At 43.8% G+C, this 22,314-nt stretch overlaps 1 protein-coding gene across 8 annotated transcripts in view; it reads left to right on the plus strand.

Moving 5' to 3' along the window:
• MARCHF8 (membrane associated ring-CH-type finger 8) overlaps nucleotides 1–16,100 on the plus strand; it is an 85,120-nt gene extending 69,020 nt beyond the window's left edge. For 4 of the 8 annotated variants that reach the window (XM_069864280.1, XM_069864281.1, XM_069864279.1 and 1 more), the window contains 5 exons: nucleotides 5,871–5,950; nucleotides 6,251–7,096; nucleotides 9,031–9,211; nucleotides 12,164–12,311; nucleotides 14,758–16,100. In XM_069864280.1, the coding sequence (XP_069720381.1) occupies nucleotides 5,871–5,950; nucleotides 6,251–7,096; nucleotides 9,031–9,211; nucleotides 12,164–12,311; nucleotides 14,758–15,062 (1,560 nt within the window). In that variant the 3' untranslated portion in view covers nucleotides 15,063–16,100. The other 4 variants (XM_069864286.1, XM_069864285.1, XM_069864284.1 and 1 more) reach the window with 2 other exon arrangements.
• The last annotated feature ends 6,214 nt before the right edge of the window (nucleotides 16,101–22,314 follow it).

A 22,314-nucleotide genomic window follows, 5' to 3' on the forward strand; every position in this document is an offset into this window, starting at 1 on the left:
CACCATCTTCTCTCACAAAGAAAGAAGAGTGTATTGTGTGACAAGGAACCTTACTTTGGCTGTAAGAGCAGAAAAGCCTACAGTGGCCTTGTTTATATACGCCATAGGGGCTTTTAAATAAATTAGGTATAGAACTGAAGAGACTTGAGACAGATACTGTGTATGCATGTTGCATTTTGACCAGAGATCATCGAAGCAGTGATGACTGAGCTCGCTCTGGTATCCCAAGCTGAAGTACAGGGCTGGGCACAGCATGCTGACCTGAGGTCTCTCATCTGCTGGCTTTGTGTACTTGCCTGGCCCAGGTCTCTGCTGGCTGAGCTGGTTTTGACTGCATTGTTACTTCTTGGGTTTCAGGCTTTGTTTAACACGTCAAAACAGCTGTAAACCTTTGCTTGAATTTTGAAATGCGAGCAGTGTTTTGCAGCAGTGTGTGAGTTGCAGAGCCTATCCAGCAGGTGTGGAAAATAGGAGAACCAGATTTAAAGATTCTTTTTACAAGGTTATCAGTTCAAGTCTCCTCCTCACTCAAAACCTCTAGGAAGAGTCCAGAAGTTTCTGTTGGTGACCCACAGAGCAGCAGCTGAGAAGGCCTGTAATGATAGCCTATTGAGTCTCAACTCTGACACAGTGATTATTCCTACCATATTGATTTTAGAGGCTTGTCTGTTAAGTGTTAAATATGCCAAACACTTAGCTTTTTTTTTTTTTTTTTTAAGTTAGTTTAGCCAAATTCTGAATTCTTCCATTACTCTCTTTCTCAGTTGCTCTTTCTGGGTCTTACAAATGTGACTGCTGCCACACCTTTTCTCCAAGTAGGTGGAAGACCTTGTCAGAATAAGAGCAAGATGAAAGGTCTCACAGAGTACAAAGAGTACTTCAGGGAATGGTCTTGTTTGGCAGATGGTGCTAATGTGCATATGCTGGTATGGGAAATAAGTCACCAAGTAGTGTCTGAGTTACTGAATTACTGACGGTTCTGTCTTGAAAAAATAACCCAAGCCTCTAATCCCTTGTCATCATTATAAGTGGAAGGATTAGCTATTGTGTGGTAGCTTAATTCAGACTAGTCTATACACACACCTCCAGCTAATTATTCTAATTACTGTAGCATTGCTCATTTCCTGAGCTATTTTTCTGTGCAATGTTTGACAGCTGGCAGGTTCTCTCCAGAGATGGCTGTATTTGACCTTGGGGGAAAATGTTTCTGTTCTGATCGCTACTTTTCCAAGGCTGAGGCATTTTTAGCATTTAGCAGTAAAGCCTCTGTCTTGCAACTAGTCCTTAAATATATAATGTAGAGTGATATCTGACTCCTAGCAGCAGGACGGTGAGTTCTGTGGTGGGGTGGACTTTTTGAGGCGGTGGGAGCTTCCGGGAGCCGGGAAAATCCCAGAAAAAAAAAAAAACCCAGGCAGGGGTCCTGACAGCCCCCACACGCCGGTCCCGCGCGGTGCCTGACGGGAGGGGGCGGTCCCGGCAGCTACCGCGGGAGATTTAAACTGCGCCCCTGGGAGCACCGCGACCTGGAGCACGGCAAAGAGGTGCGGGGCAGTTTGAGCGGCAGGGCGCGAAGGCAGGGCGCAGAGAAGACCTAGGGAATAGGCAGAAGACACCGAAGACCATGGTGGCCACCCGGCAGAAGGTTAAAGCTGCTCCGTGTGCTGCAGCAGGCAGGGTGGATGCTGCCACTCAGACAGAACCACAGTAGGTGCATGCAGCTACCCAGACCCTGGGCTGCAGGCAGTGCCCCTCTCCCACACCGGCTCGTGCCTCTGGTCCTGGCCCCACTTGTGAAAGCTGCGCTCGAGTGGGGGAACTCCTTCTCATGGTGAAGGAGCTAAGAGAGGAGGTGAAGAGACTGAGGACCATCAGGGAGTGTGAGAGGGAGATTGACCAGTGGAGCAGGGCCCTCTCACTAACTCAGCAGCCTGCTGGGGCTGGGGTGTCCGAACATCATCCACCTGCAAACTGCAGGGTTGGGGTAACAAGAGATGGGGAGTGGCAGCAAGTTCCTGCCAGAGGAAGGAAACCTGCTCCCCTCACCCAGACAGCAAAGCCCCGGATCCCCCTGGCGAACAAGTACCAGGTGCTGCAGGTGGAATCCAGCCCTGAGGATGAGGATGGTGGCTCCCACAGCCTAGAATCCTTCCCTAGGCTGCACCATTCTCAGAAAAAGATAAAAACATCCTCCATCAAGAAGAAGAGGAGGGTGATTGTTGTAGGGGACTCCCTCCTAAAAGGAACAGAGGGACCCATTTGCAGACCGGACCCGCTCCACAGAGAGGTCTGCTGCTTACCGGGTGCATCAGGGAAGGAGGTAGCTAGAAAACTGTCCACGAGACAGACTACTATCCTCTGATAGTAGTCCAAACTGGTAATGACAACCTAACAAACAAAAAGGCCAAAGCCATCAAGAATGGCTTCAGGGCCATTGGGAGAATGATGGAAGGCTCTGGGGCACAAGTAGTATTCTGCTCCATCCCAATGCTAAATAGAGAGGAGGGGGAAGCCAGGATGAAGAATTCGATTAATACCTGGCTCCGAGCCTGGTGCGAGGAGAGGGGCTTTGGCTTTTTTGATCATGGGGGGGCTCACGCACCCCCAGGCTTTCTCGCTAAGGGCGGGGCACATGGGTCTCCTAGGGGGGCTAAAGCCCTTGCCAGAAACCTAGCCAAGCTCATAAATCGAGCTTTAAACTAGATGTGAAGGGGGAGGGGATTGAGCCCAGGCTAGACAGGAACGAGCCTGGATGTGGGGAATTGGTGATTGGGAGAGGGTGCGCGGGCGAGGACCACCAGTACCTCACCGCACAAAAAGTGGGGGAGAACACACCTCGGGGTGCTAAGGGAGATGCAGGCACTCTGGTGTCAACTACTCCAGTTACCAGGCAGTTGGGAACAAACCCTGTTCCCTCTAGGAGGGCTGAAGGCTCGGCAGCTCAGCTGAAGTGCATTTACACCAATGCACGCAGCATGGGGAATAAGAAGGAAGAACTGGAAGCTGTCGTAGGGCAAGGAGCCTATGATGTCGTTGCCATCACGGAAATGTGGTGGGACGACTCATATAACTGGAGTATGGCTATGGTGGGGTATAAGCTTTTCAGGCGGGACAGGAAGGGTAGGAGAGGAGGTGGGGTAGCCCTCTTTGTAAGGGAGGACTTGGACTCCATTGAGATGGATTGTGGCGATCAGGAGGTTGAGTGCCTGTGGGTCAAAATCAGAGGAGCCCACCAGAAGGTAGATTTTGTGATGGGAGTCTGTTACAGACCTCCCAACCAAGGAGAAGCAGTAGATGAGCTCTTCTATAAACAGCTGCGGTCAATCTCTAGATCAATGCCTCTCGTTCTGGTGGGAGACTTCAATCTGCCTGATATCTGCTGGCTGTACAACACAGCAGAAAGGAAGCAGTCTAGGAGGTTCCTGGAGTGCGTGGGAGACAACTTCCTTGCACAGTTGGTGAATGAACCAACCAGGGAGGGCGCCCTCCTGGACCTCCTGTTGGTGAACAGAGAAGGCCTTGTAGGGGATGTGGCGGTAGGTGGACGCCTAGGACTAAGCGACCATGAGATTATAAAATTTTCTGTTCTAGGTGAAGTGAAGAGGGTGGTTAGCAAGACGGTAACATTAAATCTCCAGAGGGCAGACTTTGATCTCTTCAGCAGGCTAGTTGGTGAAGTCTCATGGGAGACAGTACTCAAGGGCAAGGGAGCCCAGGAGGGCTGGGAGCTCTTCAAAAGGGTGGTCCTAGCAGCTCAGGAGAAAGCCATCCCCGTGGTCCGGAAAAAAAGCCGGCAGGGGAGAAAGCCAGCTTGGTTGAATAGAGAGATCTTGAGTGATATCAAGAAGAAGAGAAATGTTTATGGGCTCTGGAAGAAGGGACAGGCCTCTTGGGTGGACTACAGGAGGGAAGTGAGATTGTGTAGGGAAAAAATCAGAAGGGCTAAGGCTCAGCTAGAAATTGGATTGGCCAAGTCAGTGAAAGATAACAAAAAATGTTTCTACAAATATATAAATAATAAAAGGCGGACTAGGGAGACCATACAGTCCCTATTGGACACAGAAGGAACAACAGTAACAGGGGATGAGGAAAAGGCTGAGGTACTTAATGCCTTCTTTGCCTCAGTCTTTAGTCGTAAGGAGGGTCGTTCCATCTGTGTACAAACCCAGGAGCTAGAGGAGCATAATGAGGCTCCCATGATCCAAGAGGAGGTGGTCAGTGCCTTGCTAGCCCGACTGGACAGCTACAAGTCTATGGGGCCGGACGGGATTCACCCTAGGGTACTGAAGGAGCTGGCGGATGTGCTGGCCAAACCCCTTTCCATCATCTTCCAACAGTCCTGGAAGACTGGGAAAGTCCCACTGGACTGGAGGCTGGCTGATGTTGTGCCCATCTACAAGAAGGGCCGCAGGGAGGACCCAGGAAACTACAGGCCTGTCAGTCTGACCTCAGTGCCAGGGAAAGTCATGGAGCAGGTGATCTTGAGTGCTGTCATGAAGCACATGGAAGAGAACCGGGTCATCAGGCCCAGTCAACATGGGTTCACAAAAGGCAGGTCTTGCCAGACTAACCTGATCGCCTTCTATGACAAAGTGACTCGGCTGCTGGATGAGGGAAAGGCTGTGGATGTGGTCTTCCTGGACTTAAGCAACGCCTTTGACACAGTTTCTCACAGCACTCTGCTTGAGAAACTGTCAGCCTCTGGCCTGGACAGGCGCACACTCTCCTGGGTGGAAAACTGGTTGGATGGCCGGGCCCAGAGAGTGGTGGTAAATGGTGTGAAATCCAGCTGGAGGCCAGTGACAAGTGGGGTTCCCCAGGGCTCAGTGCTGGGTCCAGCCCTGTTCAATGTCTTCATCAATGACCTGGATGAAGGCATCGAGTGCACCCTTAGCAAGTTTGCAGACGACACTAAGCTGGGAGGAAGTGTGGATCTGCTGGAGGGTCGGGAGGCTCTGCAAAGGGATCTGAACAGGCTGGACCGCTGGGCAGAGTCCAATGGCATGAGGTTTAACAAGGCCAAATGCCGGGTCCTGCACTTGGGGCACAACAACCCTATGCAGTGCTACAGACTAGGAGAAGTCTGTCTAGAAAGCTGCCTGGAGGAGAGGGACCTGGGTGTGTTGGTTGACAGCCGACTGAATATGAGCCAGCAGTGTGGCCAGGTGGCCAAGAAGGCCAATGGCATCTTGGCTTGTATCAGAAACGGTGTGACCAGCAGGTCCAGGGAGGTTATCCTCCCTCTGTACTCGGCACTGGTGAGACCGCTCCTCGAATCCTGTGTTCAGTTCTGGGCCCCTCACCATAAGAAGGATGTTGAGGCTCTGGAGAGAGTCCAGAGAAGAGCAACAAAGCTGGTGAAAGGGCTGGAGAACAGGTCTTATGAGGAGTGGCTGAGAGAGCTGGGGTTGTTTAGCCTGGAGAAGAGGAGGCTGAGGGGAGACCTCATTGCTCTCTACAACTACCTGAAAGGACGTTGTAGAGAGGAGGGAGCTGGCCTCTTCTCCCAAGTGACAGGGGACAGGACAAGAGGGAATGGCCTCAAGCTCCGCCAGGGGAGGTTTAGGCTAGACGTTAGGAAAAAATTCTTTACAGAAAGGGTCATTGGGCACTGGAACAGGCTGCCCAGGGAGGTAGTTGAGTCACCTTCCCTGGAGGTGTTTAAGGCATGGGTGGACGAGGTGCTGAGGGATATGGTTTAGTGTTTGGTGGGAACGGTTGGACTCGATGATCCGGTGGGTCTCTTCCAACCTGGTTATTCTGTGATTCCATAGGCTGTGTTTAACCCTGAAGGCAATTGTTGTGCATAGGAAACTCTTCCAACTTGTGACTTGCTTTTTGTTTGCCTATTTGTTTTCATTTCACTGCAGGCTGGAAGTCCAACCTCTGTCTCTGCCCCTCATAGCTTCTCTCGGACTTCTGTTACACCATCCAATCAGGACATTTGCAGGTAAAGTGTGTTGTTTGCATGACTACAATGAGGCTCATGCAAGGTGCAAATTAAGAAAAAAATTGAAAAAGCACATGTATGGGGAAGTAAGTGATGTGGGGCTCCATTTGTAGCACTCCATTTGTTTGACTTGACTGCTGTCTAACACTGCTTTGTTGAATCCCACTGACTGTTTGGCCCCCGCTATGTTTGCCATTCCCACACTAGCCATAATTCTCATTTCTTCACCTTTAATTATGTGTGTTCTCTTATGTAATTTTTTTTACTTTCTGTGCTTTTATTCCACTGTTCTGCATGCAGTTCCAGTGCAGTGTTTTCTGAGTGTTGTCATCACAGTCCAGTGCAGTCTGCTGTTGTCTTGAAAAATCCGCACTGCCAGAGCCCTCTGACACAAGGGGTCACTGTGACAGTAATCTGTCAGGACACGTTACATGCAGCAAAGAGAAACTCCCGTGGGCAGGATCGGGGCCAGGCACTCAGGTCTGCTAAGAATGCAAAGCCTACTCGCACTCTGAAATTCTCCAAGTCCCTCAATGACGTGGACCAGAAGGCACAGGGCACCAGTGAGTTATTTGACTATGTGGAACGAACACGCTCAGAAGGCAAATTGACCCTGACTCAAGAGCAATGTTTAAGGATTAACAAATTTCATCTTAAAGAAAGGAAACCAATCAATCTCAGGCCTCTTTCGTTTAGCAATTCTAAGCACTCCTGTATCCCTTCCCTTTCCAACTACTCAAGTGCATCAGGAGGAGCAGAGAACCACAGCACTGTACACATCCCCTTGCTGGAAGACAAAGTGGACCATGACACCTCAAGGAGCAAAAAACTGTTGCGTTATCTTTTTTCCTTCTCCCACACCTCCAGCACCAGCAGCCTGCACAAGTTCCATGAGTTGGAGAGCTATTCCAGTCACTTCCAAGCTGAGAAATCCTCTAGCGTGCTGGTGGAAAGCACAGACTTCTGCTCTGATGATATGGGAGACGATGACGTCTTTGAGGACAGCACCTCAGTGAAACTAAAAACAAAAGAGCAGCGGGCGCCGCTCTGTTCAGTTGAGAAGGACAGTGACCTTGACTGCCCTTCCCCCCTCTCAGAAAAATTCCCCCCTCTCTCCCCTGTGTCTACATCGGGGGATACCTGCAGGTTTGTTTACCAGAGAGCCACCTACCTTCGAGCCCTCCCATGTGCGGTGGTAACCATTCTGCTTTCCTCTACCTTTGTACTATTTCTGTCTTTTCTTTCACCCTGCCATCTTGCTTTAATATGTGTGATTTGAAGCATGCAGCCATCTCTGCTGTCCTGCATCCCTCCAATGCACTTAACAAGGCTACTAAGGAAAAGAATTTCCTTTGGAATCATCTAAATTATTTTGCAGTTTGTTTCCAATTTGGGGTTCTGAGATAGCGTTTTTAGTTTATCAGTGCCCAAACTGGGATTATCATCAGCTATGCATGTTAAAGACCAAGCTGTACATAGCTTTTAATGAGCAATGTGTTGTCCTGAGAGTCACTGCTGGTTTGGGTCAGAGGGTGGGAAGTCAGGAGGAAAGAGGCTGTTCGAACATTGCTTCAGAGATCAGGTTGATTATAGCCTAAGGCTTGAGTTTGTTGGGTTTATTTTTTCACTCATAATCGGTATCTACCACACTCTTATTTTAAGGGGCTTTCTGGATGCTGTAGCCAAAAGCGGGATCTGAGCATTGGGTGTTGGTGATGGGCCTGTGTGATGTCCTTAGTGTGAAGTTCAAAACGGATGGATGTCCTTATTCCAACTACAAAGGATTAGTCATGTGCACAGGTGGTAGGAACAGCCAGCTCTGGTCTGTCTTCACAGTGACTTGTCTGCAGGTCTGCCCCAATCCAGCCCCAAAATGTGGGTGAGGAGCAGGAGTCAGCAAGTACAGGAGCAAATGTCGTGTCCTTTAACCTAGCATTTTACTATCCTAACCTTTCTACTTCCTAACATTGTTTTCTGAAGCTCACTTTGTTACTACTTGCCAGTATTATTTGATTTCCCCCCTCAATCTAGTTCCGTAATGGCTTGTCATCAGCAAGACAGTCTTGTAATCCACCCACTCCTTCATTTGCACTTGCCAGCTATCAGCAAGGTAGCAAGAGGCAAGATGCTACACATCAGTAAGAGATTTCAGTAATAGACAGGAATGGCAACATGCCAGGGAGCATTTCACATATGCTTAGTAACTTATTCATTTCCTGAGCTCCTTACCATCTCCCTTTCAATTCATGATCTCTTCCATATGGTTAGAAGGACTTAGTGACGTTTGATGCAACCCAAGGGTTGTGTATAAATTGAAGCTGGAAATCAAATTCCAACACCTGGTAGTAAAACTATATCATGTGTCCTTGCTGTCTGCACATGAGTTAGGTTAGAGGGAGGTGGGGTATTTTGTAGAGCTGAAGCTTGCTTAGCAGCTCTTGCAAAGTAAGAATTGGAAAACAAAACCATTAGTCCATTTAGAGTAGGTGTATTTGGGGGAGATTCAGTGTTGTAGCCTTGCGATATGGATCTGTCTCTTAGCAATTGGCACCAGAAATAATCACTTCTCTTGTGCAAAATCCAGACTGTCTAAATTAACTCTTCAGGATGCTAGGATGGGCTGTTTCACCATTGGCTTGGGAATTTTGTGTTATCTTCTGTTTCAGATCGTAATCCATGAGTAGCTGTACCTCTCTGTGCATATTTTGTCTTGGGAAGTGATGTCTGATCTGTTTAAATGCTATTTTCAGATAAGTGCTATTGTTCTAGATGAAGCATTGTTATTTCTTATCCTGTTTTTTTTCTTTTGGATACTGCATTTCTGTCAGACTTTGTGTGTCTGCCTCATCTGTTATAAAGCAGCTGTCTAGTTAGCAGTGTCTGTGCTCAATTATTTTGTGCCTGTGTATGTGCTTGCGCAGCAATGGAGTCCTTTAGTTTTAGCTCCTTTATGGAACACATTGATATTTATGTCTCGGGATGCTCAATGGCCAACTGTGTGTGATCACAGATATGACATGCCTTACCCATACACTTTCTTCTTCTCCTCCTCCTAATGAGCAATTTTGCTTCTGATTCAGGATATGTCACTGTGAAGGAGATGATGAGAGCCCTTTGATTACCCCCTGTCACTGTACGGGAAGTCTTCATTTTGTGCACCAAGCCTGCCTGCAGCAATGGATCAAAAGCTCAGATACACGATGCTGTGAACTGTGCAAGTATGAGTTCATCATGGAGACAAAACTGAAGCCTTTGCGAAAGGTAGGCACAAGACCTGCTTCCCCAAGGAAATGCTTTGTTAAACACAGGTCCACTCTGAAAAGAGGCTGGCCTGGCCTGTGAGCCTGCAGCAGCCCCTGCATATTTGTCATGTTTTGGGGCTCCTTAGGTCTGGTCAGTTCTGTGTAGGTTCAAAAGAACTTACATTAACACTCAGCCTGGCAAATTCGACAGCAGTGGAATCTAGCTCTTGAGGGTTAGCTATCATAACCTGGCAGCTCTCTGTGTGTGAATGTACATGCATACACACACACGCTTACATATATGCATGCAGCAACCTGGTATTTTTCTTTACAGTTACATTTTAAAACTGATGCAGAAAGGTATTTGCTCTGCAACTATCCACATTTTTTTTAAAAAATGGGTTTTTTTATACTCTTACCTGCTTTAGTTTGCTGCTCTGAAATGGCATGGCTTTTAAGTTCTCTTGAGATATGAGGATTTCAGGTTAAACTTAATTTAAATCATGCTTTCTGAATGTAATTTGGTTAAAATTTGCAGCTTTTTTCCCTTTTAAAGAAGCAAACACATTTTAGTTTAAGTAAGGTTCACTTATAAATGTGGTTTTGTTTTTACCTTTTTTTAGAGTATGAATAACTAGGTTTTAGAACTTCAAGTTGCTAGAACCTGTGTTTTTGTTTTGTAGAAAAGTACCATTTATAAATCTGGTGATTTAATATACGGGTACTTAACGCTACTTATGTTATAAGGTCAATTTTGTGCTTGTATCCTTTTTGTTCTCCTACATCCTGCAGGCTTTCAGTTTCTACTGGTCCTTACCATCAGGATTTGGGGGTGGAAGTCAGTGGTATTCTTAGCAAAGACAAATGTTGCCACATCTACCAAAGTGGAAGAGATTAATGGCAGTAACCTTGCTCTTAACTAGAATAAATGAGAAACATTAAATTCAATTATGATGAGCCTAAATCATGGAGAGTGGGAAGTTTGGACTGCAGCCATCTGAAAGCTGTAATGAGAAGTTGTCCAATTCCTAAAAGTGACTCCTAGCAGAAAATAGAGCAGATTTCAAGCACCTCTCTGTCTTTTATGGAGATATACGTCTGCAAACTGTATAGCTTAGCATGTCCAGTTGATAGGATGACCTTTGCTTATCACTGTAGCAAATCATTGCCTTCTAAGAAGTACACATATTTCCTTGGTAGCCCCTTGACACAGTGTAGTACCTCTGAGCTGCAGTGTTGTCTGCCATGGGCTGTGTTATCTACACAGACAATGCTTTGTGTAGCCCAGCCATAGAGCATTAAAGAAATTACTCTAGAGAGTCCAGGTAAAAGGAGTCACTGTAGTTGGCGGTTGACTGCTTTTTTTTTTTGCTCGTTCTGTCTGGAGTGTGTGGGAAAAAGTTGTTAGGCACCTTCAGGAATTATTCCCTGAGCATCATTACTTATATCTGAGGAGGTCATGTAGGGGAAAGAGACCAGATGCCAGAAGGTAGGAACAGAGATGCAAACAGAATAAGAATGAATTTACTGAAGTGAATGTTTTGTTCAGTCTTTTTCTGAGAGGCTTGAAAGAATATAGATTTCTAGCATGACGTAAATCTAGTATGTCATTGCTGGAAGTCTGTAATTCTTGTGCCATGATGAGATTTGGATGCCCATGGAACTGGAGATGTGGCTTAGACTGGCTAAAGAGATTAATTGTTTGGCAAGATGCGGGGGATCACAAAGACTTTGTTTCATGATTCAACCATTCTTATATTTGTAGCAGTGGAAATAATAATTCCAACATAATGGATTATGTCAGTCATTCTGATCAGGTCATCCTCACTGTCTTCCACATTATTCCACTCTTTCAAAGTCCTCTTTTTTCTACAAATTATTCTAGGACACCTCCCACACCCCCCACAGAAACACATACACATATATGAGGAGCTTATGTGCCCTGACATATATTTTGTGAAACTGTGAGAAAAATATATTTTAATGCTCTGTTCCAAGCAGATAGGCTGAGAAATACTTAAACCACGTGCAGTAATTTCATTACATACATTTGGAAATGGCCAAAAAATAATGTTTTAAGGGTTAAAAAAAGAAAGACTGCTTTTTAATAATTTCTTACATATTGGAAACAACTGTAGTAATTGTCTAGTTTATTTGTATCTTTCCTAAATGGCAGCAACATGAGTTTGTGGTTTCTATTTGAGCTGTATAAACATTATTGATAGGACCAAGTCTGGGGATTTAATTTGCTGCATCCTTTCAGTTACAAAAACTGTCATCTCAGTTCTATTATATATTCTTAGGGCACATGTATTTCAGTGAAACACTGAAAATTAAATATGGGCGTTGCTTCAAAAGTAGTGTTAAATATACATGAAAATTGAGTGAAGCCCCCAGAGGTAGGAGGTGAGACCTAAACATCCTTGAGCTGAGAGTTGAACAGCCTTGACTGTGCACCGAGGGACTCAATGGAGCTCAGGGTGAGATATCTTGCATGCATTGGACAATTGAATCACATACCATTTTTATTGCAGTGTTATATTGGATGCCTGCCTGAACAAGGGTGCCCTTTGCCACTCACAATGCTGAGCGGTGGCTGGGGGTACCCGCTGTTAAGTGAGGAACACACAAAGGAGCTGTCTTGCTTGTGCTGCGCAAAGCCTTGTTAGGGTCCCTCTGTGTCGGAGTTGCCTCTGTGTCGATAAGCAGGGATAGCATTGTGCTGAGGCTCCAGTTCAGAGCTGAGCACCAGAGGTCCTCTCTGGCTGGCTCCTGTCACAGCAGAGTGGGCTACCAGCCAATGCATGCATACTGTGATCAGAGCAATAATGCTATCTGACTTTTAAAATCCATGTTAGGAGGAAACTGGTCTCCTGCCTGGTTTTTCTTATTATCAGTGTTCTCTTTTTATACTCTCTAGCTACTATAATAAACATCTAATCTCTTGCTCTGCTTCTGGGTTTCTTGCCAGTGGGAGAAGTTGCAGATGACAGCCAGCGAGAGGAGGAAGATCATGTGCTCTGTAACATTCCATATCATTGCCATCACCTGTGTTGTGTGGTCTCTCTATGTCCTGATAGACAGGACCGCTGAGGAGATTAAACAGGGACAGACTACAGGTATGTTACTTTTGCTTATCTTCACACTTATTCTTTTGGAATAATTATTTATTGTGAATGCAGAGAGCATGGGGAGTGTGAGTGTGCAGGTAATGCTTATACTTAGACCTAGTCAGCTTTAGTCTGAAGTTGGGTTGGATTAAAACCACAGTTCTAAAATGATTTAGTTGAATCAATGTAAATTCATCTGTGGGTGCTTTTGAAGCCTATTTCAAGTCAATTTAATTTGCACTTGTGAAATGCACAGATAGGAGAGCTAATCCACTGTAGCCAGACACAAAATTGCACTGCCTTAGTTAATTTAGTTTTGAATTGGAACGCTTACTGAGCAGATAAGGGCATCAGCATTTGTTTACTGCTACGGCTGCCTTTTAACTGGGCAAAACCAGAACGGTTTTTAAAAAGAGAAGAAGTAAAAATAACCTAATTCAAATCTTTGAGGTAAATCAGCAGGGTTTTCCTTCTATTCAGTTGTCTGTGAGGAGGGTTAACACGAGTTTCCTGTGAGAGCTATATTACACTGGAGAAATTTTTATGTGTGGTTGTGCCTGAAGCAGAAGAAATTCAGGTTGGTTCTTAGGACTAGATGAGGTGCACTGCAAAGTGGCCACCACCCCAAGCAGGGGTGCCTAAACTCTGTGAATAGTAGGTTTTCATTAATATGACACCTGTAAATTTACCAAATTTCTTTACCTGGGTATGCTGGGCTGCAAATTTGCAGCTGTCACAGAACTGTTCCTCGGGCAGCTGAACTGTCTCTGAAGGTGGGCATAGAAGAGATGGGGTATCTACCAAAGCAGGGAACCATTAGAAGACCAGCTGCCCTTGCTCATAGAGCACTACATACCAACTAGACACGCAGCTGGATAATGTTCTGCTAGTGATTGAGGAACATCATCTGGGAAGGTAGCTGAGCATTAGCAAAACTGCAAATCCATAGAACTTTACAGTGTCTTCAGAGCAGAATCACACTTCAGACTGAACAGTTTTGCTGTTTGTAATTTGGGTCATATTTTGACAGTTCATGACTTCATTCAAGAAGCTGCTTTAAATGAGTTTTTTTTTGTTTCTCTTCCATCCAACCCCATCTTTTCTTTGTATGCTGAAAATTGTTGGCTTTTCAGTATAAGGTTTCAACGTGATGATGAAAAGCATATACTTTCAAAGATTTATTGTCTCCGGGTTGTTTTAGCCAATAAATATATTACATGAATATGAATATGAGGATTAGTGTGAATATTTAGTACTTGTTACAATGCTGCCTTTACTCCCTTAATTTGGATTTTAAATCTAGGGTTTGGTGTAGGGAGCTGAGGGATGCAGATAGTGTGTGGGGGTATACATTCGTGTTTGCACAGGGGCAAGCGTATGCTAACACTGCCTACAAATGGCATCAGATAGCTCACGTGTGAATCAGAGGTTCAGGTATTAATCATGGGTGCAATTTCATCAGTAGTCACACTGCAGTGCGCTTTGTATTTTCAGACTGAAGTATTTTCATTCCTCCCACGCTCCTATATATTTCCAAAAGAACACTGTCCTGTATCTTGGTAAAAATTTTGAATACTTGGGAGGGCATGATTTTATTCTCTGAGAAACCTAGTAGTGTGTGATTGAACATGGTTTCATGTCCATCTTTTGATGTCACTTGTCTTTAAAGAAGAGAGAAACAGTGTGGATACAGGACCTATGTAAGCAGATGTATAAAATGAGTAGTCTGTCATTTAGAAGTAGTTGATAAAGATTCATTGTCTAAAAGTTCAAGCTAAACAAGCTCAGGGAAAGTAACGGTGGCAATTTTCAATACGATGGGTAAGCTTGCCAGAATGCTTCAGCATCTCCAACACTTGCAGTTCTGTAGCAGACGAGGTGATCTACTTCAACTACAAGTTACTGGGTCTGGTGCAAATAAAATTGTCTGGTCTGCCTAATGAACATGTCATGGTAGATGGTAACAGTTGTTCCATTGTGAGTTTTAAGACTGTGACTGCAGGTACTGTGTGATCACAGAGTAGAAGAGATTTATTGGGTCACTAAGTTGAGTATTCAGCTATGAAGAGGAAACCATACCACAGAATCCCTTTCATAATCTGATCCAATTTTCATTTAAAGACAGGTGTAAGAGATCATAAACTTATTACTGGCTGTTGCCTCAACTCTGTTAGTGATTATTCTGCACAAGGGCTCAAACACAGAGGATTAATTGTTCTGGTTTTCCTCTGGTGGGTGAAAATAAATGTGATAATATGAAGTAGAAGTCTGCATCTGTTTGTCTTGAAGGCAGGGGGAGAAGGTCAAATAAGAAAAATGTCAAAATAAGAATACTTTGCATGGACCATGCTCTGTAACAGTTTCTTTAATTAATGTTTTTGAAATAACCTATGTAGTCTAGCCAATGCTGACCCAGCCCTTTTTTTTTTTCCTTTTTTAATTTTCTTTCTGGCAGGGATTTTAGAGTGGCCATTTTGGACTAAGCTGGTAGTTGTGGCTATTGGTTTCACTGGAGGACTTCTGTTCATGTACGTACAATGCAAAGTGTACATACAGCTGTGGAAGAGACTTAAAGCTTATAACCGAGTAATATATGTACAAAACTGTCCGGAAACTAGCAAAAAGAATATTTTTGAAAAACCTGCACTAATGGAGCCAAACTTTGAAAGTAAAGAAGTGCTTGGGGTTCACCATTCAGACACAAACTCTTCACATTACACAGAGCCAGAAGACTGTGCTGCAGAAATCCTTCACGTTTGATTGTTGGGTTGGAGGGGTGTTTCTGTATGTCCTTGAAGATTTAAAATGTCATTGTTTACTGCAAACTGCTCTACCTTTTTAAAATCGGCTAACAGCTGAGGGCTGGCGGATGAATTTTTCTACATTTGTTTTTTTGTTGGAAGTTTTTAAACCCCTTTGGCAAAATCTGTCAATGCCATCTCTCAACTTTTTGTCTCTCGTACTGGCTGATCAAAGAGCCACAGCGTACTCAGTGGAATGAGCCTTGGGTTTGGTATCAAGCAAGCCACTAGTAAACGGTCATCGACTTCATGGAGTCTGTTACTTTAGAAGATGACTTTGATTGTGGAATATGTGTAGACTGGGAATCATTTGTTCTTTAAGCATGATGAAGGAGGTTATCACATTGAGGGAAATGAGAGAGCTGGAGTCTAATCTGCCGCTAACACTGCCACTAACATTTTGTTTTAGGCAGCGGGTGTTAAATTTTCCTTTACATATTGTGATGAGACTTACAAAGCATGTAGCACTTTTAAAAATCTTTATTTTGTAATATGTATGTCAAATGAGAATGAAACTTGAAACAATATGTAATTTTTGAAACATTTCTTCATTCTTTACCCCATCTATTCTTCTGGAACATAAACTTCTCTTGTCTTATAAAAGAAAACAAACAAAAATTTTAAAAATTCCAACCTGTGATTTCCAACACATGCCCACATTATTTAACTAAATGTAACACTAACATAACATAAACTGTGTTTCCTTAGAGAAACAATTTTTTTCAAAGGATATTGCATTTGTGACTTGTGTATGGGGAGTAGTGGACATGTACAGTGTTCATTTTCAATGTGTAATGGTTTCAGTGCTCTATTTTGGGGGTTTGTTTTGCTTTTTTGGGGTTTTTTTCAGACCATCAACACACCTGCAAGTATATCCTGATGTAACTTTCATTCAAAACTGTTGGCAAAGGGTTTGTTGCTGTATTGGTTAAAATGTAAGCTGTTAATGAAAAAAAGATGCTTAGACAATACAGCTGAAACTGATTTTCCTTCTTTAGTGCTGTGTCATGTGTGAAAAAAACAAGAATCTGACATTTTCAAAACAGATGCTGAGATCGCAGTCTAGGAGGTAAATATTGCATTAAGTGGATGAGTTGAAAAATACCTGCCTGGTTTTAGTCCTGATGTGATGCATTACAAGGTTAAAGAACAATTTTGTCTGTGCTTTTGAATTTGAGACTTGCTTTTTATTCAGTCAGCCTCAATGAAAAGAGAGACAGCTTTAAAATCTGTTTGCAGGGCGTTAGACAGAGTTGCCCAAAGCCTGGGGTCTCTGGGTGTCTGCTGTTAATTTGCTTGACCAATCTGTGTCACTGAATCACTGTCCAGCTTCGAGCACTCATTTAACCAAAGTCTCAGTACGACTGGAGTGGAAATAAAGCCCCACAAAAAGTCAGCATACAAGGCCTTTGCATTTGTAGGCTGACTTTCTCTGCTGGAGCCCTATCTAGATCTCTGTAAAGTCAAAGATGATGTTCTGGTTTATCTTAATAGGAGTTACCTAGAATTCTTAGGTAAAAGCTTCTGTTTATGTGTCAAGATACTGAACTAAATCCACAGTTCTGGTTCAGGTTTTGCTTAGTCTTTTTCAAGTAAAACTTTAATAGGGCAAATTATTTTCATAGTAAAAGTAGTTGCTTTAAGACTTCCCAAAGAATAACAGTAGGAGTTCAGTGATTTTTGTTTTCTTAAAATGTAATATTAATATATTTCTAGATTTTAAAAGAAGGCAAAGAAGGAACTACAGTAAGAGAATATACACAAGTGGTTTCTAAGAGCTGTTAAGAGGAAAAATGTATGTGCATGGTGCCTCTGTGTGATCTCATGCTTGAAGCTTACTGGCTGTGATCTTCAGGAACAACACGGTACCTTGTTCTTGAGATGTCTTAAAATATCCAGACCCCTAGGCGGTGCTGGCAAGCCTGTACTGGCAGGGATTTATGTACTGTGCTAGGTGTCAGGATGTCCCATGCTTAGGTGATACAGGCAGACAAACTCTGCATACCCTGCTAAGTAACAGGGCAGCAATCTTCATTATATGCACATAGAGATTGTTTCTAAAACCTGCCATAATATAAAGTGCAATTACTCAGGCCCTTTCCTGAACTCTGCTGTGGGTGATCATCTTCTATTATGAGAACCCAGATAATACACTGTCTTGTTTTGTTTTCTACTTTTCTTGATGAAAGATTTTCTAGATAAACTCAGGTGGGTTAAATATCAGGTCTTGCACACCTTCATCATGTTGTTGTGAAATGCCCAAGTGCACGTTTACATGTCTGCAAGATGCTGATGTGACAGCTACAAGATGCACAGAATTCACTGCCAACTGATACTGTGCATATTTTCATCTGATCTGTGGCCAATAGGTGAAATTAAAATGGAGAAGTTCTGATATGAAACTTGCTTGTTTTTCATCCCACACTTGAGAGGCACTGGTGTGTGACCAATATTCTGACAAGTGCCAGTATGGCACACTAATGTGCTGGTCTCTTTTCAGTCACTATCATGTATGATACATGGTAAAACTGTGTGAAATCTCATTCAGTGTTTTGAAAGCTCCATATGGCATGTGCCAGGTGGTGTTCAATGTATTCAGGATACAGAAGGTTTTTGCTGTGCCTCTGTATCTTAACTTGGGAAGAAAATAACCTCTAGTAAAATCATCTGGGGAAAAATATTTGCAGATGAAACTGTGTTACCCATTGTTGCTGCTAACCATTCCATCTCCCAGCAGGGCTTTTCTGAATGAAAATAATGTAAAGTCTTAATACTTAAAGTCTTTATACTGTTTAGGAATGCTCATACCAGGAAGGGCTGCAGAAGAGATACATCTGTCAGGGGTTTTCAATTATGCTGGTCACATTTCTCATCTTGATTCTTGCTTGGTGTTAACAGTGGGCTTCTGGAGCTGCAGTTCTCTGCTTCTGCATAGTGCCATCAAATGGTATGAGAATGCTGAATGGTGCTTTTTCCTTCTTTCTCCTCAAGGAGATACTGTTGACTTGTTTTCAGCTTCCAGCTGCAAGGCACTGATGCTAGCTCAGGTGAGCTCTGTCGTTCCTGCCCAGATGTCAATAAGGGGAACCACCACCCCCTGTCAGGTCAGGTTTTCCAACGCTTCCTTCTGGCAGCTCTTGAAATCTGAAATAGGAGTCTGATTTTTTTTTTTTTTTTTGGTCTTTGTTCCTTGGCCGAAGTTAGTTCAGGTTTCTTGCGACTTCCCTGAGACCAGAATTTAAGTAGGAGGAAATATAGGCTTAATGCTACCTATGACAACACTTTCCCTAGATTGCCAGTCTTTGCTGATATGTCCCATGACATCTGTCCAAATTAGCATTCTATTGACTTAAATCCTGTCAAAAAAAAAAAAAGTACTGGCTGTGCCAAGAAAATTTCCCTACTGTGTCATACTTGGTATATCTGCCAGGTCATGAACGTGCGTTATGTTAGAGATGCGAGTGCGTGCTGCAGAAGTTGATGCCATTTAAAAGATTGTGAGACATTACATTCCTATGAATTCTTAGGACTTTTTTCAACTGTAGCCCTTTATTTTGGAAGTGGTGGTGGTGTTTAAAAACGTTGCCCTGTGTTCTGAAAAGAGGACCACACCTCGGAATGGCTTCATCTGGTTTAATGTCATTAGGACTGGCTTTGCTTCAGCAGGAGGGGTTCAGAGAAGGTTACACTGAGACTGCTAGGGGTTAGAGAAGTGTTGGGTCTCTGTGCTGCGCCTGGGAAATCCTGGGAAGCAATAGTAATTCCCTGTCCAAGTCCACTTCTGCCTGTTCCCTGTACTGATCAGGGCATCAATCACTCTGAAGTGATGCATGGATATGGCCACACGCAGGAGCTGGTTGCTTCTGCCCTGTGTTTAACTGGGTAAGTATCTATTGCAAAGTGTGATCTGGGTCACAATTTGTCGTAATACTGAAATGTGTTAAGATACAGATGTTTTGTGCAGTTTGTGGCCAGCCATGAAAGGGAGGTTGGTGACTCTGAGTCGGGTCCCTCTCAAATATAAATGAAACAGGGCAAATACAAAAGCAAGAATATTGCTGGCTGGATTTTCACAGCACTATATTAGATATGCAAAGAAAACTTCTAAGCAGGACCTTCTATTTTGTGAGTATTTTTTAGTTTTGAGATATTGCAGTGTCTGTGTGTTCCAATGAAGTACTGAAAGCACTTGTCTTTGTATAGAAGATAACTTGATTAAAAATCGCAGATGAACCTGTATTTAGGTAAAAGATTTGTAGAAAGATAATTGTATAACATTAAACAACTTTACACTGGCATGTATTGTATAGTTTATACAAGACACTTCACACTTCTGCAGAATTTTTTTAGTTAGTAAATTTCTAGCAGCTTAAATGTATGGGTTTGTATCCTTTCATGTATGTTTATTTTCTCAGTATTGCCACTTGCAGAACTATTTTTAGTTTCTTAAACTGTAATTGATCATTTGTGTGTGATACATAGGGTTATTGACTGCAGCAATAAAGTGTTTCTGTAAAAAAAACAGAACAAGACAAAACCATTAGAGTATCTGTTTTGTTTAAAAAAGCATTAGAGGTCCATGCGAAACTGAGCTCTCGAGTAGTAACATGATCAAACGGAGTTACTTTCGCTGGAGTAAACTTGGAACTTGATGGCTCTCCAGTGTAGCAGGCTACAGAGTAGCTTCCCATGATAATCCAATGTTAAAATTATTCATAATGATAAAGGGCATTAACCATTCGAATAAGTTGGCAACCCCTTCAATGCAGTGAGAAGATGACTGTGCAGGTGCTTTGAGCTCAGATGCAGGAAGCGGGGAGAATGCAGAATCAGGGAGGTGAGGAGAGAGGATTCCTGTGGGCCTTAAAATCTGGAGCTTCTGGAATTGGCACTTGAGCATTGCTACGAATGCTTCATGTCTGAAGTCAGTGTGCTCACACATTGGTTTTTATGCAGAGGTGCAGAGCGGATGTTTGTTACTATGATTCTCCTCTAAGAAGAAAAATAAATTTGTGTGAGTGTGGAGTGGTGGGTGGCTGCATTTATCCTTCATTGCTGATGGCATGAGCACAACTGCAGTGCTGTGTGTGCTTTCATGCCAGCACCAAGCCTCATAATAGGAAACCTTCAGTAGTTTCTCTTGAATAGGTTTCTAGCACCAGTAGGTCAAAGAAAACAGCAATACCTGCTGCTGTGAGAAGACTTACAAAAAAAAAGCAAATAAAATCTGGAAAGTGGTGTCTGTAACAGACACAAGGAGGCTCAAAGAAACTCTTCTAATTTATATTTATTTATAAGGAGTGATGAGGTTTTCATTTTCTTTCAGGTAAGAAAGGGGAGGAAATCTTAATGCTGCAACCCTAGGGAGGTGTCTTCCATAAAAAAAAAAAAAAAGAGGTTCTGTCCTATATTCCTTAGTGAAGCAAGTCTGGTTGTAGTAAATGCAGCTACTTACATAAAGTTTGCAGACTCATCGGCAAGACCTCTATAGAAAAGTATCCTGTTGGAGAGATGGTAAGATCATTTCCAGGGCCGGCTGTTTGACTCACAGTCTCTGGGATGAAAAGCTGATAATAGTTTAAAGAACAGAGCCTGTAGAGCCCTCTGTCTGCTCTCCCTCTGTCTATGATTCTATGATTCTATGATTCTATGATTCTGTGCTGGTGAAAAAAATACTCCTTGGGTTCAGGCACCTTGAGTTAATTATAAAGTAACATCTTCCCTCTTGTAAACCTCATTTTCAACTGAAAGGCTATTACTGTCACCATGTGAAGTGTGTCTGTCTCCAAAGTGGAGCAGAGCAGTGGCTCAGTGCACATGGCACAGCTGTGACTCCAGGAACAGTATTTTTCAGCTGGACCCCAGGAACCAGAGCTGTCTGGTGAGTAGTTTCTGATCTTTCTCCAACCCCCTCTTCCCTTGATCACCCTGCAGACCACTCTCCCATCACCCACCTCCTCCACTTCAGATTTCGCTATCCCCAGCCTATTCACCTATATCATGTTGTGTTTTTCCCTTTCCGTTCACTCTGTAATACTTGTGGAACCCAAATTTCCTTCTTCTTTCACCACTGTATCTCAGGCGCTCATCTTGCCTCTGGGCAAGGCTGGACGGAGAGGGTTGTGCTAGGAGGAACCAAAATACAATTGGCATGTGATTCACAGAATAACCAGGTTGGAAGAGACCTACCAGCCTGTTCTCTCCTCAGCATCCCTCTTGTGGTGAGGGGCCCAGAACTGCACACAGTATTCAAGTAGCGGTCTCACCAGTGCCGAGTACAGAGGGGGAATAACCTCCCTGGACCTGCTGGTCACACTGTTTCTGATAGAAGGATGTTGAGGCTCTGGAGTGAGTCCAGAGAAGAGCAACGAAGCTGGTGAAGGAGCTGGAGAACAGGCCTTATGAGGAGCAGCTGAGAGAGCTGGAGTTGTTTAGCCTGGAGAAGAGGAGGCTGAGGGGAGACCTCATTGCTCTCTATAACTACCTGAAAGGAGGTTGTAGAGAGGAGGGAGCTGGTCTCTTCTCCCAAGTGATGGGGGACAGGACAAGAGGGAATGGCCTCAAGCTCTGCCAGGGGAGATTTAGGCTAGACGTTAGGAAAAAATTCTTCACAGAAAGGGTCATTGGGCACTGGAACAGGGTACCCAGAGAGGTGGTTGATTCACCTTCCCTGGAGGTGTTTAAGGCACGGGTGGATGAGGTGTTAAGGGGCATGGTTTAGTGTTTGATAGGAATGGTTGGACTCGATGATCTGGTGGGTCTCTTCCAACCTGGTTGTTCTGTGATTCTATGAAAATTGCTCAGACAGGGTCAAGTGATGGCAAACTTTAAGAATAATCTTTTAAAGTATGTTCTAGGGAAAGGGCAAGATTGGTGGCTGAGAAACTGAAAGCTGAAAACAGAGAGACCTTGCCTGAGTGTGTTAAGGAGCTGAAATTGTGTCAAAGGCTTTAACATTAGGGAATGGTTTGAAATAACTAAGTAAAACCATCAGAAGGCTGCACAGAGCAGAGAGAGGAGGTTGCTGCTCAGAGTGTGCTCATTAAATCCATGAGCTTCAAGGAGTCAGACTTTCAATTCCTAACACTTTATGACTTCACTAAAATTAACCTCCGAGTCATTTTTCCTGGGAGCCTCTTGCTGTGCTGAGTTGCTGTGATGCTCTCTGCCTCAAAGGCCGCCTGCAAACAAAGCAGGCCAACCAAGCTTAG

This window comes from Phaenicophaeus curvirostris, chromosome 9 (assembly GCF_032191515.1).
Source record: "Phaenicophaeus curvirostris isolate KB17595 chromosome 9, BPBGC_Pcur_1.0, whole genome shotgun sequence".
NCBI lineage: Eukaryota > Metazoa > Chordata > Aves > Cuculiformes > Cuculidae > Phaenicophaeus > Phaenicophaeus curvirostris.